General features: G+C 36.4%; 1 protein-coding gene across 2 annotated transcripts in view; it reads right to left on the bottom strand.

Moving 5' to 3' along the window:
- The window catches only part of FH (fumarate hydratase), a 41,584-nt gene extending 26,830 nt beyond the window's left edge, over positions 1-14,754 (bottom strand). For both annotated transcript variants that reach the window (XM_082650604.1, XM_082650605.1), the window contains exons 1-2: positions 14,593-14,754; positions 2,606-2,740 (exon numbers count right to left, since the gene is read on the bottom strand). In XM_082650604.1, coding sequence (XP_082506730.1) covers positions 2,606-2,740; positions 14,593-14,724 — 267 coding nt within the window. In that variant the 5' untranslated portion in view covers positions 14,725-14,754. The remainder of the gene's footprint in view (positions 1-2,605; positions 2,741-14,592) is intronic.
- Positions 14,755-15,043: the final 289 nt, after the last annotated feature.

Below are 15,043 nucleotides of genomic sequence, written 5' to 3'. Positions count from 1 at the left end.
ATTTTAAAAGTCCTTGTTACAAGAAAAAAAGTTTTCTTGTAACTACATATAGTGATGGATGTTACTAGGCATGTAACTAGTAACTAGTAACTAGACTTACTGTGGTGATCATTCTGCAATGTATACAAATATCGAATCATTATGCTGTACACCTGAAACTAATGTTATATGTAAATTATACCTCAACTAGATAAACAAATAATAAAAAGAAATAATATATTTAACTGCTAATTAGTATGAAATACCCAGTTACTGAATGGGTATCATTTCATCCCAAAGCCAAAAAACATGATATTTTATTTAGTCAGTGAAGCTTTGACACTCAATAAATCACTGGACATTTCTCTCAGAATAATTTTTTTAAAAAACCCAGAGTTCTACAGACTTAAAGGTGATAGCTCCTGATATATATAACCACATATCAAACCCTTTTAGTTTTCAGATCTTTTCACTTTCTACTCCAAAGCACCTCATAAAATTTAAAAGGATAAATTGAGTAAATCTGATGAGGTTTCAATGAAATACAAGATAAATGAGTCTTGGGTCAGGAAGCAGGGCTACACTGGGCTTGGGGTACTGTAACTTTCCGCAAGATAAATAAATTATGTGTTCTTGTCAAAGTTAATAATATAGACTGTGATTTAGATACCATACCAGGTTTGAATGAGAAAGAAGGAAGAAAGGAGGGTGAAGAAGAGAGTGATAAATTTGTAAAAGAGAAGCTATAGTCCTTAGAGGAAAATAAAAGTGGAAAAACAAGAAAAAGTAATGAGTAAGACACACTGAACCTGGGTCACACAGAGGATAAACTGAAGGGCAAACAAAAGGAAAGAAAAAACATTTTTACTTTGAATTTTAAGAAATCAAAATTAAAACATTACAAGTGTTTTACCCAAATGAAATGGAGATATATGGCACAAAAGATTAGAAGCTTTAAAACTTTACACATGAAAAAAAATGGGAATTTAATTTTCTACAGGAACACTGCAGTGGGTTAAACCACTGCCAAAGTCACAACCAAGCCACAGTCACAACCAAATGCCAATCAACTCAGGCTACTAGAATGGAGTGACTGACCCCACAGTGCTTGTGGACTCATGAAAATGAACAAAGGTCACAGCAGAAAGTTTCACTGGACACTATTAAAACAAAATAGTAAATGTATCATTGGAGATGAAAGAAGGGTCTCATTATTCTTCATTTACTCACATAGCAGTTCATAATCTTTTTTGGTTTTATTTTCCTATGGACCTGAGGTACAAAGGGTTGGGTTTAATCATACTACTTAGCTCAAGGCACACAGTCTGCTTTATATTTAACATAGTTCAGGAAATTAATCCAGATGAAGCCAAATGTGAAAAATCGATAACCCACGTATCCATGTTTCACAGACACCTGTCCAAATCCAAACAACTTCTCTATCTCTAGGACAGCAGCAGTAGCAGCAATCATGCACTCCCAGAACCACACACCTTGCTGGTTGAAGCAGGAAATTCAAAACATGAGCCATACTTACTCCAGTCAATACTGGTTGAGACTGATCTCTTTAATCCCAGGAGTTGAACTATATGAGAATACTTTAGGATCTGCTACCCTCTGTCTCCCAACCATGTAGTCTGACCCTATGTTTACCTCACCATTAAACTGGCTGTGGGTGGCAATAACAGAGAGATTCTTCTAAGAAGATTCAGCTGCCTCTTGGGAAATTGTATGAACCTGTCAAGATTCAGTCTTGAAGCCTTAGTAATTAGCTAAACTACGGAAGTTAAATTTATTGTAAGATAAAAAGTATATTTAGAAGATAAATGTTAAACAGTATCTCACCAGATGAAGCCTGGTTCCTTCTAGGCTTACTAGCCTATCCTGCATTCCTACACTGACTATTTTTCATACCCTAGTTGGGCTCCAGTAGGATATGTAATATATTCCATCAATTCTTTTCACACTTTAACATCCCTGAAATCAAGATGCATCCTACAATCAATGACATGTCACAACTTTAATTGGCAGACTTTTTCTTTCTTAGTAGTACATATCAGTTCTAATTGAGGATCAGTTCTAATCTAAGGATTTAATGAAATATGGTAGAAAGTTTTCTAATCATTAAATCATTCATGTTAGCAATGAACAAATACTTATATATTACCTATTATATGCCAGACATCATGACAAATAGTATTTTTATGAATTTGTGTATACTTTTTTACAAACTGAAGCCAAGATAGATAAAGTATAATATTAAAGAAAAATTGGTTTTCTTTTAAATCATTTAAAAAATCAGTTAAAAAATTAAGTATCAAAATTAAAAGTGCTTACAAACTGTAAAAATACGAAAAATCCAAACAAGAATGAAAGACAAATCACTTAGTTCTATCAAAAATCCAAAATACTCAAAGTCATACATAGCTCAAGATTTTAGTATACTAAACTTCAAAAAGTTCTTTGACACTTTACTGAGAGAGAAACATCTTATTATTCACAAAGCCAGTTCTCTAATAACTTTACATTTTAACTCTGTAAAATACTTATTTATAAGGTAAGGTGACTCACTGAATAATGCCAAGTTCATCCAAAATAAGCCAACATTTCCAAAACAGCCACTTACTGGCATGCGTTCTGTCACCCCTCCAATCTTAAAGTTCATTGTTGATCTCACAGTCTGGGCACCATAATACTTATCATTTGGGACCTTGAGTTCACCAAAGGTATCATATTCTATCCGAAAAGAATTTTGGCTTGCCTAAAGATAAAGACAAGACACTGTTATAGCTTGAAAAGAAACCAAGTATCAAGAACAATAACATCATATAAACAATACATCATGTACAGGTAAAGAAACCTTAATAAGTACCAAAAAGACAAAAAAATTCCATTTTGATTCTCATTCTACTCCCCCCACTTCCAGCTTTTTTCTTGAGAAATTTTTGTCACACAAATTTATTAATACATGTGTTAAAGACAGACTGTAGAATTCATACACTATGCAAATGATAAATAAAAATAATAATCTTTTCCAATTCAGGAGTATGCCTATTATTGGTCAAGCTTTGATGTACTTAGGTTAATGCTTATTTTACTGGGAACTTTGGAAAATGACCTAAGAATGATACTTTAAAAATTGGAAGTATTTTATATATATATATATATATATATATATATATATATATATATATATATATATATATATAAAATAATTATATATTTAAACAGAGCTCAACTATGGTCTACAAATATTATGCATGAAAGATAGCTTACTGCCATACAAAACAGTCCAGGCTTTGCAGTGAGACAGCCCACCATCTGGTAGCTGTGTCACCTTCAGCAAGCCAGCTTTTCTCATCTATAAGTTACAGTAAATGTACAGACAAGGGGACATGGGCTAGATCAGTTCTTAACCTTTTCAGGGTGTTGGAACCTTTTGAGAATATGAGGAAAACTATGGATCTTCTCTCTAGAAGAATGAACATAAATACATATATGTAAAATCTTACATATGATTTTAAGGAGTTTATATCTTGAAACCAATCCACTCCCCAGGATAAGAACCCATGACCCCAAATCCCTTTTATGGAGAAACTAGGATGTTACTAAGTACATCAACTTACACTAATTAAAAAAAAATATATACAAATCTGGAGTTTACATATGATACTTTACATTAAAGAGATTAAGAGTATCAGAGATACTCAGAACTTTAATGTTCATCTTGCATTAATTATAAAATAAACATGGTCAGATGATTCAAAAGATTTAAAAACACCCAGCCAAGTAACCTTATTTTAGTAAACAGTCCTCTGAATAAGAAAAAATTAATTTTGTAGTTATCCCCTGGGACTAGAAAGATTTAAAAACCCTTTATATATTATAAAGCCTTTTAGATTGCATGAAAAGAAAAGTATCCTTGTACCTAGTTAGAAATATAGGTGTATATCCAATGAGGTACATTTTTTTTCTATGCCTAAAAGTATGCAGAGGAGGGGAGTGGCCAAGATGGCAGAGTAGGAAGACTCTGAGCTCATCTCCTCTCATGGGCACACCAAAACTACAATCATTTACAGAGCAATGATTGATGAGTAAGGCTAGAAAATTAGAGAGAAGACCTTCTACAACTAAAGATATAAAGGAACCATGGCAAAATAGGTAGGAGGGAGGAAGACACAATAAAGTCAAAACCTATTACCACTGCCCCCCACCCCCTGAGGAGGGGTGACCCACAAACTGGAGGATTATTACAATTGCTGAGGTTCTCCCCAAGAAGCGAGGGGTCCAGGCCCCATGTCAGGCTCCCCAGCAGGGCGAAGAAGAGCCCCTTGAAAGTTTGGCTTTGGAGGCTAGCAGGGTTCATTTTTGGCCAGAGGGCTGTGGGAAATAGAAACTCCACTCTTAAAGGGTGCACACAAAATTTCACACACTCTGGGACCCAGGGAAGAAGCAGTAATTTGAACGGAACCTGGGTCAGAATACCTGCTGATCTTGGAGAGCCTCCCGGAGAGGTAGGAGGCAACTGGAGCTCACACTGGGAACCTACACACTGGGGGCAGCCCTAATGGGAGCTTGTTCTACCACAAGGACATCAGTTCTTGAAAGCACCATTTTGGAATACAGCTTATTAGCGCAGGGACATAGCTCCACCCACCAGCAGGCCAGCTGCCTTAAGACCTCCCGAGCCAACAACCAAAGAGAGCTAAAGAATACAACAACTGAAATAAAAAGTACACTAGAAGGAATCAACAGTAGATTAGATGACAGAGAGGAACAGTTCAGTGGGCTGAAAGAATAGTGGAAATTACTGAAATTGAACAGGAAAAAGAAAAAAGGATGAAAAGAAACATGGGCAGTTTAAGAGACCTCAGAGACAACATCAAGTGTACTGGCATTCACATTACAGGAGCCATAGAAGGAGAAGACAGAGAGAAAGGGGCAGAGAACATATTTGAAGACATAATAGCTGAAAATGTCCCTAACCTGGGAAAGGGAAAGGACATCCAGGTCTGGGAAGCACAGAGAGTTCCAAACACGATCAACCCAAAGAGGACCACACCAAGACACACTTTAATTAATGGCAAAAATTAAAGATAAAGAGAGAATACTAAAAGCAGCAAGGGAAAAGCAACAAGTTAAGTACAAGGTAATTGTACTTAACATAAGGATTTCAGCTGAGTTTTCAGCACAAACTCTGCAGGCCTGAAAGGAGTACATGATATATTTAAAGTGGTGAAAGGGAGAAACCTAAATCAGAAGACTCCAACAGGCAAGGCTTTCATTATGATTTAAATGGACTGATCAAAAGTTTTACAGACAAGAAAAAGCTAAGAGTTCAGCACTACCAAACCACCTTTAAATGGGTTTCTCTAAGAGAAAAAGGCCACAACTAGATGTATGAAAATTATGAAAAAAACATCTCATTGGTAAGGCTAAATATAGTAAAGGTAGTAAATCAGTCATGTACAAAGCTAGTAGGAAGGCTGAAACACAAAACCAGTAAAATTGTCTATATCCACAATAAGAAGTTAAGGGGCACACAAGACAAAAAGATGTAAAATACAATGTCAGAAACAGAAAAAGTGTGTGGGGGGAAATAAAAATGCAGGGTTCTTAAAGTGCTTTTGCACTTAAAAGATCAGGAGCTGAAAATAATCATACACACACACACACACACACACATTGCAATATATAAACCACATGGTATCCACAAACCAAAATCAATAATCGATACACAAAAAGAGAAAGGAATCCAAATGTAATATTAAAGACAGTCATCAAGAGAAGAGAGCAAAGTAAGAAAAAAGGAACAAAAAAGAACTATAAAAACAACCCCAAAACAAAGGACAAAATGGCAATAAGTACATATCTATCAAGAATTACTTTAAATGTAAATGGCCTAAATGCTCCAATCAAAAGATATAGAGTGGCTGAATGGTTATGGAAACAAGACTCATATATATACTGCCTACAAGAGACTTACTTCAGATCCTGAGACACACACAGACTAAAAGTGACAGGATGAAAAAAGGTATTCTACGCAAATGGAAATGAAAAGAAGCCATGATAGTAATACTTACATTAGACAAAATAGATTTTATATCGAAGACTGCAACAACAAACAAAGAAGCCTATTACATAATGATCATGGGATAAATCTAAGCAGATATAACAATTGTAAATATGTATGTACCCAACACAGAATCACCTACAAATATAAAGCAAATATTAACAAACATGAAGGGAGAAAATGACAGGAACACAATAATAGTAGGGGATTTTAACACTCTACTTACATCAATGGACAGATCATCCAGACAAAAAATTAACAGGGAAACACTGGCCTTAAATGACACATTAGACCAAATGGACTTAATAGCTCTATATAGAACATTCCATCGAAAAGCAGAATACACATTCTTTTCAAATGCACATGGAACATTCTCCAGGACAGATCACAAGCTAGGCCACAAAACAAGTCTTAGTAAATATAAGAAAACTGATATCATATCAAGCATCTTTTCTGACCACAATGCCATGAGTCTAGAAATCAATGACAAGAAAAAAAATTGCAAAAAACACAAACACATGAAGGATAAACAATACGCAGTTGAATAACCAATGGATCATTAATGAAATAAAAGGATACCTAGAGACAAATGGAAATGAAAACACAATGATGCAAAATTTATGGGACAGAGGAAAAGCAGTTCTAAGAGGGAAGTTTATAGCAATACACACCTACCTCAGGAAACAAGAAAAATCAAAAATCAACCTAACCTTACACCTAAAGGAACCTGAAAAAGAACAAAACCCAAAAGTCAACAGATGGAAAGAAATCATAAAGATCAGAGAAGTAGTAAATAAAATAGAGACAAAAAATTATGAAAGATAAATGAAACTAAGAACTGGTGCTTTGAAAAGATAAACAAAATTGATAAACCTTTAGCCAGACTCAAAGGAAAAAGAAAGAGGGCTCAAATCAATAAAAGCAGAAATAAAAAGAAGTTACAACTGACACCACAGAAATACAAAGAAACATGAGAGATTACTACCAACAATTATATACCAATAAAATGGCCATTAAGAAATGGACAAATTCCTTAAAATGTACAATCTCCCAAGACTGAACCAGGAAAAAACAGAAAATATGAACAGACCAATTACCTGTAATGAAATTAAATCAGTAATTAACAACAACAACAAATGAAAATCCAGGACCAATTGGCTTCACAGGAAAAATTCTACCAAACATTTAGAGAAGAGTAGCAACTATCCTTCTCAAACCTTTACAAAAAACTGCAGAGGAAGGAACACTTTTGAACTCGTTTTACAAGGCCAGCATCACCCAGACATCAAAACCAGACAAAGCACGAAAAAAGAAAATTACAGGCCAATCTCTCTCATGAACACAGATGCAAAAATCCTTGACAAAATAGTAGCAAACAAAATTCAACAACACATTAAAAGGACCATACACCATGATCAAGTAGGATTTATTCCAGGGATATAAGGATGGTTCAATATCCACAAATCAGTCAATGTGATATACCACATTAACAAACTGAAAAACAAAAATCACAAAGTCATCTTGACAGATACAGAAAAAGCTTCTGACAAAATTCAATACCCATTTATGATAAAAATTCTCAACAAAGTGGGTATAGAGTGAACATACCTCAACATAATAAAGGCTGTATATCACAAACCCACAGCTAACATTATACTCAACAGTGAAAAGCTGAAAGCATTTCCTCTAAGATCAGGAACAAGACAAGGACGTCATCACATTTAATCAAGATAGTATTGGAAGTCCTAGCCACAGCAATCAGACAAGAAAAAGAAAAGGAATCCAAGTGGGAAAGGAAGAAGTAAAACCGTCACTGTTTGCAGAGGACATGATACTATACATAAAAACTCTAAAGACACCACCAAAATACTATTAGAGCTCATCAATGAATTCAGTAAAGTTGCAGGGTACAAAATTAATATAAAGAAATCTGTTGCATTTCTATACACTAACAATGAACTACTAGAAAGAGAAAAAGGAAACAATCCCATGTACAATCTCATAAAGAAAGAATAAAATACCTAGGAATAAATCTAACTAAGGAGGTAAAAGATCTGTACTCAAAAAACTATAAGACGCTGATGAAAGAAACTGAAGATGACACAGACATGGATTGGAAGAATTAATAATTTTAAAATGCCCATACTACCCAAGGCAATCTACAGATTCAATGCAATCCCCATCAACATACCAATGGCATTTTCCACAGAACTAGAAAAATAATTTTAAAATTTGTATGGAAACACAATAGACCCTGAACAGCTGAAACAATCTTGAGAAAGAAGACCAAAGCTGGGGGTATCATGCGCCCTGATTTCAGACTATACTACAAAGCTATAGTAATCAAAACAGTATGGCACTGGCACAAAAACAGACATTTAGGTCAATGAAACAGAATAGAGATCAGAAATGAACCCACACTTATATGGGCAATTAATCCATGACAAAAGAGGCAAAATATACAATGGGGAAAAGACAGTCTGTTCAATAAATGGTGCTGGAAAAACTGGACAGCTACATGCAAAAAATCCAACTGGACTACTCTCTCACACCATGCACAAAAGTAAATTAAAAAATGGATTAAAGACTTAAATGTAATACCCGAAACTTACGTAAAACTTCCAGAAGAAAACATAGACAATAAGTTCTTTGACATGGGTCTTGGTAAAATTTTTTAGTATATGACTCCTTGGGCAAGGGAAACAAAAGACACAAAAGCAAAAATAAACAAACGGGACTACATCAAAGTAAAAAGCTTTTGCACAGTGAAGGAAACTATCAACAAAACAAAAAGGCCATCTACTGAATGGAAGAATATATTTGCAAACAATATACCTGATAAGGGGTTAATATCCAAAATATAGAAAGAACTCATATAACTCAACATCAAAAGAACAAACAACCCAATTAAAAAAATGGGTAGAGGACCCAGATAGACATTTTTCCAGGGAGACATACAGATGGCCAATAGGCACATGAAAAGATCTCAATATCACTAATCAACAGAGAAATGCAAATCCAAACCACCAAGAGTTATCATCTCACACCCGTGAGAATGGCTATTATCAAAAAGACAACAAATAACAAGTTTTGGTGAAGATGAGGAGAAAAGGGAACCCTCATGTACTGTTGGTGGGAATGTAAATTGGTGCACCCACTGTAGAAAAGAAGTTTCTCAAAAAACTAAAAATAGAATTACCATATTACCCAGCAATACCACTCCTGGGTATAAACCTGAAAAAACCAAAAACACTAATTCAAAAAGATACATGCACACCAATGTTCACAGCAATATTATTTACAATTGCCAAGATACAGAAGCAACCTTAGTGTTCATCAACAGATGAATGGATAAAGATATGGTATATATACACAATGGAAAACTATTCAGCTGTAAAAAAGAATGAAATTTTGCCATTTACAACACCATGGATGGACTTGGAGGGTATTTTGCTAAGTGAAATAAATCAGACAGAGAAAGACAAATATCACTTACATGTGGAATCTAAAAAATACAACAAACGAGTAAATATAAAAAAAAGAAAAGAAGGAGACTCACAGATATAGAGAACAAACTAGTAGTTACCAGTGGGGAGAGGGACGGGGCAATACAGGGGTAGGGAATTAAGAGGTACAAACGATTATGTGTAAAATAAGGTACAAGGCTATATTTTACAAAACAGGGAACATAGACAATATTTTATAATAACTACAAATAGAGCATAACCTTAAAAAATTGTGAGTCACTACACTGTACACCTGTAATTTATACAATATTGTACACCAACTATAATTCAATAAAATAAATAAATAACTGTAAAAAATCACTATGTTGTTTAACAGGAATTAACATAGTGTTGTAGGTCAATTATACTTCAAAAACAAACAAGCAAACAAACAAACCCATAGAAAAAGAGATCAGATTTGTGGTTACCAGAAGCAGAGGGTGGGGTTAGGCAGAATTGGATGAAGGCAGTCAAGAGTTACAGACTCCCAGTTACAAGATAAATAAGTACTAGGGATGTAATGTACAACATTATAAATATAATTATCACTGCTGTATGTTATATATGAAAGTTGTTAAAAGAATAAATCCTAGGAGTTCTCATCACAAAGAAAAAATCTGTTCTATTTCTTTAATTCTCTATATGATATCATGCATGTTTACTAAACTTACTGTGTCAATCATTTCATGATGTACGTGAGTCAAATGCTGTACACCTTAAGCTTATACAGTGCTGTATGTCAATTACATTTCAATAAAAATGGAAAAAAAAAGTCTGCAAAGGACTGGTCTAAGCCAATAAGGAGAAGCCAATAAAAGTAATCATTTACTGTGCTATGTAGCAAACACTTTTTAGGCATCACCTTATTTGAATTTCACAACCACCCTAGGAGATTTTACTATCGTCATCCCCATGTTAAAGAAGGAGACACTGAGGCTACACAAGATTAAATAATCTCAGCAGATCACCCAGATAGCAAGAGGGAGGGCCTGAAAAACTCAAACCCTGGACTTTCGTATTCTAAAAGCTGTTTGGATTCCCTTTTTTATCACTTCCATAAACCAAGAAATGGAGGAAGTAACTCCAGATTGGCCCACAACAACCACTACCCTGTAGGATCTGAAGATGTACAGTTAGATTTTTCTCTAATAGAGTGTGCTTACACTGACACCACTGTATGTCAACTTGCAGCTGGGGTTTTATATCTCAAATGCACAAAAAAAGTTTTCATAATGATCTTTGTTTTAAATATCCTAAGTAAATATCCTTGTATGTTAAAATATACTTTGGTGCAATAACATTAGCAATGACAACAGTGGCACTGGACACATGAGCTAGGTTCTTCTTCTTCTCCATCACCTTGTTATAAGACAGCAAATAGTTACTGGCTCCAAAGAAAGGAGATTGGTTTCCATCAGCCATTTGTGAAATCAAGTTCGATTCCTTAAATTTACAACATCATTTTTTGTGTTCAAAATTATTAAAATTTCATCATAAAACAGGAATAATGTTGTCACCTAAATAACAGGTTGCTATGATAAAACTCATATCCAAAGTATTTTGGAAAGATTTAAATGAATAAATTTTACCTATGTTCTTCAAGTTTAAACTTTAGAAAAATTTAAATTCTAACTCAAGAAACAACGGTCTACATCAAATTCTAGATCTTGACACTGACCATTAAAAAATGGCAGATGTCAATTGTGGCTGAAATCACAATCTCAGTAAACACTTCAAAAAATATACTTCTTGTCCTTACAGTAATAAAAATAAACATCCCAAATTTCCAACAACAAACATTGTAGCAGCTTAGCTAGCTAATAAGGTATTCCAAAAAACCAGAAAGTTCTCCCTTTTTTTAACCCAGGAAATACATAGGTTGCACAAATCTGTAGATCAGAAACTGAAGCAATGCTGTAAAATACTCTGAAAGGCTCCAGGCTCTGTCAGTGGAGGTAATGCCTATGGTTGGTGTCTGTTAGACAAGCACATATACACAGATAGAGGAACAATGAAACAGGTAACTGCCAAATCTCTTCAAACGTTCTTCCCAATGACCTACAGAAGAAAAAACCTTTATATTGTACATAAACACACATGTATATGCACACAAACCTGAAACAAAAATTCTGTGAAAAAATCTGTCCTGTAAGCCTATTTTCTATTCTATGCTATCCTGTCAAAAAACCAATGCTGTTAATTGCCCACTACATTGATTTCTCCACCCATTAATGAGTCCACCTGAAGTCTGAAAAACATATGTATGATTTTCAAAACCTTCCCACATTATAATGTATGTCACCTCTTCCCAGTGGCTTGGGCAAGAAGAGGAGGGCTGCTCACCTAAATTAATGGGAAAATTATCAGTGCTTTTGATGAAAAATGATGTCATGATGGTATCTATTAAATATGTTTTTAATTCATATAATATAATCCATTGTCACAAAAAACTAGTTTTTTTGAAAACCATGTCTTTATAACCTGTAATTTAGAGAGCAGAATTTCTGGGAGAAGTTTAAAGAGTTAACCAGCTAGGCATGGGGCAGGCACAAATGTGCAATTTCCTGATGTCCTGGGAGATGCATGTTTATTCACAATCACTTCCCCTCCTGGAGAAGCATGAATGACTAATGTGTCCAGTGTTCACCGTAGTATGATTGCTATTTAGCCCTAGAAATACCAAGTGCTATTACCAACCACTAATTCCGGTAACCTCAGGAATTGATGAGGTGGTCTCCAAATTTGCATGCCAGTCTAAATCAGAAAGGCCAGCCAAAAAAATATAGGCCTCAGGCCTATAGTATATTCCCACGCATGTGTAAGATAACCATTAACTAAACCATGGTATCTCCTAAAGAAAATATAAAATGCCTTTCAGATTCTTATCCTAAGGTGGTTTAAAAGAATATTTCAGTGTTCAAGAAAATCCAAATCATTTCCTAGGCAAAAAGACTATCTCAAGAGATAAAAATCCAAAATTTGACTTCATTGTGTTTGGGCTTTCAGTTTCTTTAAACAGACTTTTTAAAAAGTCTTTCTGTTCTTAAAATATAGGGTGACCACTAAGTCTTGAAATACTGACAAATATGTAATAAATGGTTTATTGATATTGCATTGTAACACAGAATATTATCTATGTTTCCAGACTTTATAACCATCCTGAAGATCATGAAATAAAGTAACTTTAAAAAATGTAGGACTTCCTTGTCCACCATGCTACCAAGGCAGTTTCACAGCAGGTCTCCATTATATATTCTCACTCTCACTGTACTTTTTCTCCTCGGTACCACAGTGTTATTAACTGTGCATGACTTCTTTGCTTATTTAATATGCCTCAGTAGTCTCTAAACTCTGTGCCCATAGTGACTGTTTTACACACAGGGAGCATTCAATGTAATCTTCCTGTTGGATGAACTTCTTTGTGTTCTTAATTGAGATAAAAGGTAACAGGGCATTTAGGGTTATGTGAATTTCTTTGTTTTGTTAAAAAAATTTTATTGAAGTATAGTTGATTTATAATATTGTGTTAATTTCTTCTATACAGCAAAGTGACTCAGTTATACATATATATTCTTTTTCATATTCTTCTACATATGGTTTGTCACAGGATATTGAATATAGTTTATTTCTTAACACTAGCAACAAGAAAAACTTTTAATAAAATCAACTTAGAGATTTTGGAGCTGAGAAGATTAGAGGGCAAAAGATGTATTTAGGATTATATATAAAAAAAAAATCTATCCGCATCTGATGTTAGCTAACATTACAACATTAAAAGCAACGCAATGCTATTTTTTTGACATTGACAGCGGGATAGAGTCAGTTCTCCAGCCTTCTATTCCCTTTTACAAAACACTAAATAAGTGAAAAACAAATTTTTAAAAGGCTCTAAAGTGCACTAAAATTATTCAAGCAGGGAGTTGCAGAAATATAAAGCACCCGATTTCGCAGTTTCAAGTACAGTAATGTCATCAAATTATCTTACAGTTTATAGCCCAGAAAAATGTCTTGGGCCTTTGAAATACCTTAGATGGAGGCATTCATTTAATAAGCACTCACCATATCCCAAACTCAAAGTACTTTCACAGGGGCAATCTTGACGAGTATTTGTCATTATTTTCATTTTACCGGCAGACACTGAGGACAAATATTACCTGCTCCAAATCCCAACTCTGAGTAGCAGACTAGGGTCTGAAGTCACATCTCTCTCAATGAAAGCTCATAGAGCAGTGAAGAGTGCAGAATGTAAGTCTTCCTAAACTAGCATTTATTTCTCAAACTTTTCCTGATAATACAGATGTGAGCATACGTATTTAATGCTTGTTGAAGCCCAAATTACCTAAGGTGACACTCTAAAGCGCAAAAGGGCTCATGTAAGTCAGGGTGTCATAACCTGAAATTGGACCTTTAAGTTCCTTGCAGGTCTTTCTCAATAAAAAGTGCTGATTCAGCTGTAGTTATGTTATGGTCCATGCAATTTCCTCCAACGTACTTCAGGACACTCTGCCCCTGTTTCACATTTCAGGGTTTATACAAAAAGTTAAGTGGGGAAAACCAGCCTAACAAACTAAATGGCCAATTTCATGAAAAGTAAAATCTCTTAGGTTCACAAGAACTTTCAACCCGCCTGGAGGCCTAAGAACAGTTCCCTGCAGAGCTGTGACCCCAGAAGGTAGCTCAGAGGGGCTGGATCCAGCTCGGCCCATCAAAGGCAGAAGCGGAGCAGCTCCCTCCGGACACCGTCCCATTCCGGCGCCGCCCCCTCTTCACACCGTCCACCCCAGCACCGTTCCGAGGTCAGCCGCCGCGGGCAGGGGCAAAGCAGTGAGCGCGGCTGGGGCGGGGTCGGGGAAGCCCGACAGGGATCTCGCCAACAGCTGCCGCCCCTCCCGGGCGCTCCCCCGGCGGAGGAGGCGCCCCGGGCCGGCAGCGAAGTTCCAACACGCAGCCGAGTATCGGGACCTTAGGGCCGGCAGGCGGGAGGCCTGAAGGTCACCGCGGCGCGGCCACGGCGGTTGGGCGGCACGAGCTCACCATTCGAACGACGTTCGGAGGCCGAAGCAGCAGGAGTGCCGCGCCACCCGGGCCGGGGCCAGGGCGGGGGTCGGAAGCTGGAGCGCGCGAGAGGAAACGCGAACGCGCGAGGAGCCGTAGCGCGCGATCCATAGCGCGGCGGCCCGGGTAGAACTTCCGGGGGATATGGCCACGCCTCCGCACCGGCTGTCAGTACCAGTCCCCTCCACGGTCCTCACTCATATCCAATCAACGGCTTCAAAGACGAGCTTGTGGGGCGGGACCAGTGGCCAATGGCCAGTGAAGCGTGAGGGGCGGGCTTAACTTCCTCACTGTAGAGCCCTGGGATTCCTGGGAAACGAATGATGGGAAAGGGGGTTCGTGGTGTCCTTGAACCAGTGTTTATTTGGTTTGGTTTGGTTTTACTGTGTTACTGTGCCTAACAGAGAGGTATTAGCTAATGAGTCAGTAT

This window comes from Grampus griseus, assembly GCF_964374135.1.
Source record: "Grampus griseus genome assembly, chromosome: 1".
NCBI classification, from domain to species: domain Eukaryota; kingdom Metazoa; phylum Chordata; class Mammalia; order Artiodactyla; family Delphinidae; genus Grampus; species Grampus griseus.
This window is presented reverse-complemented; position numbering and strand designations above follow the sequence as displayed.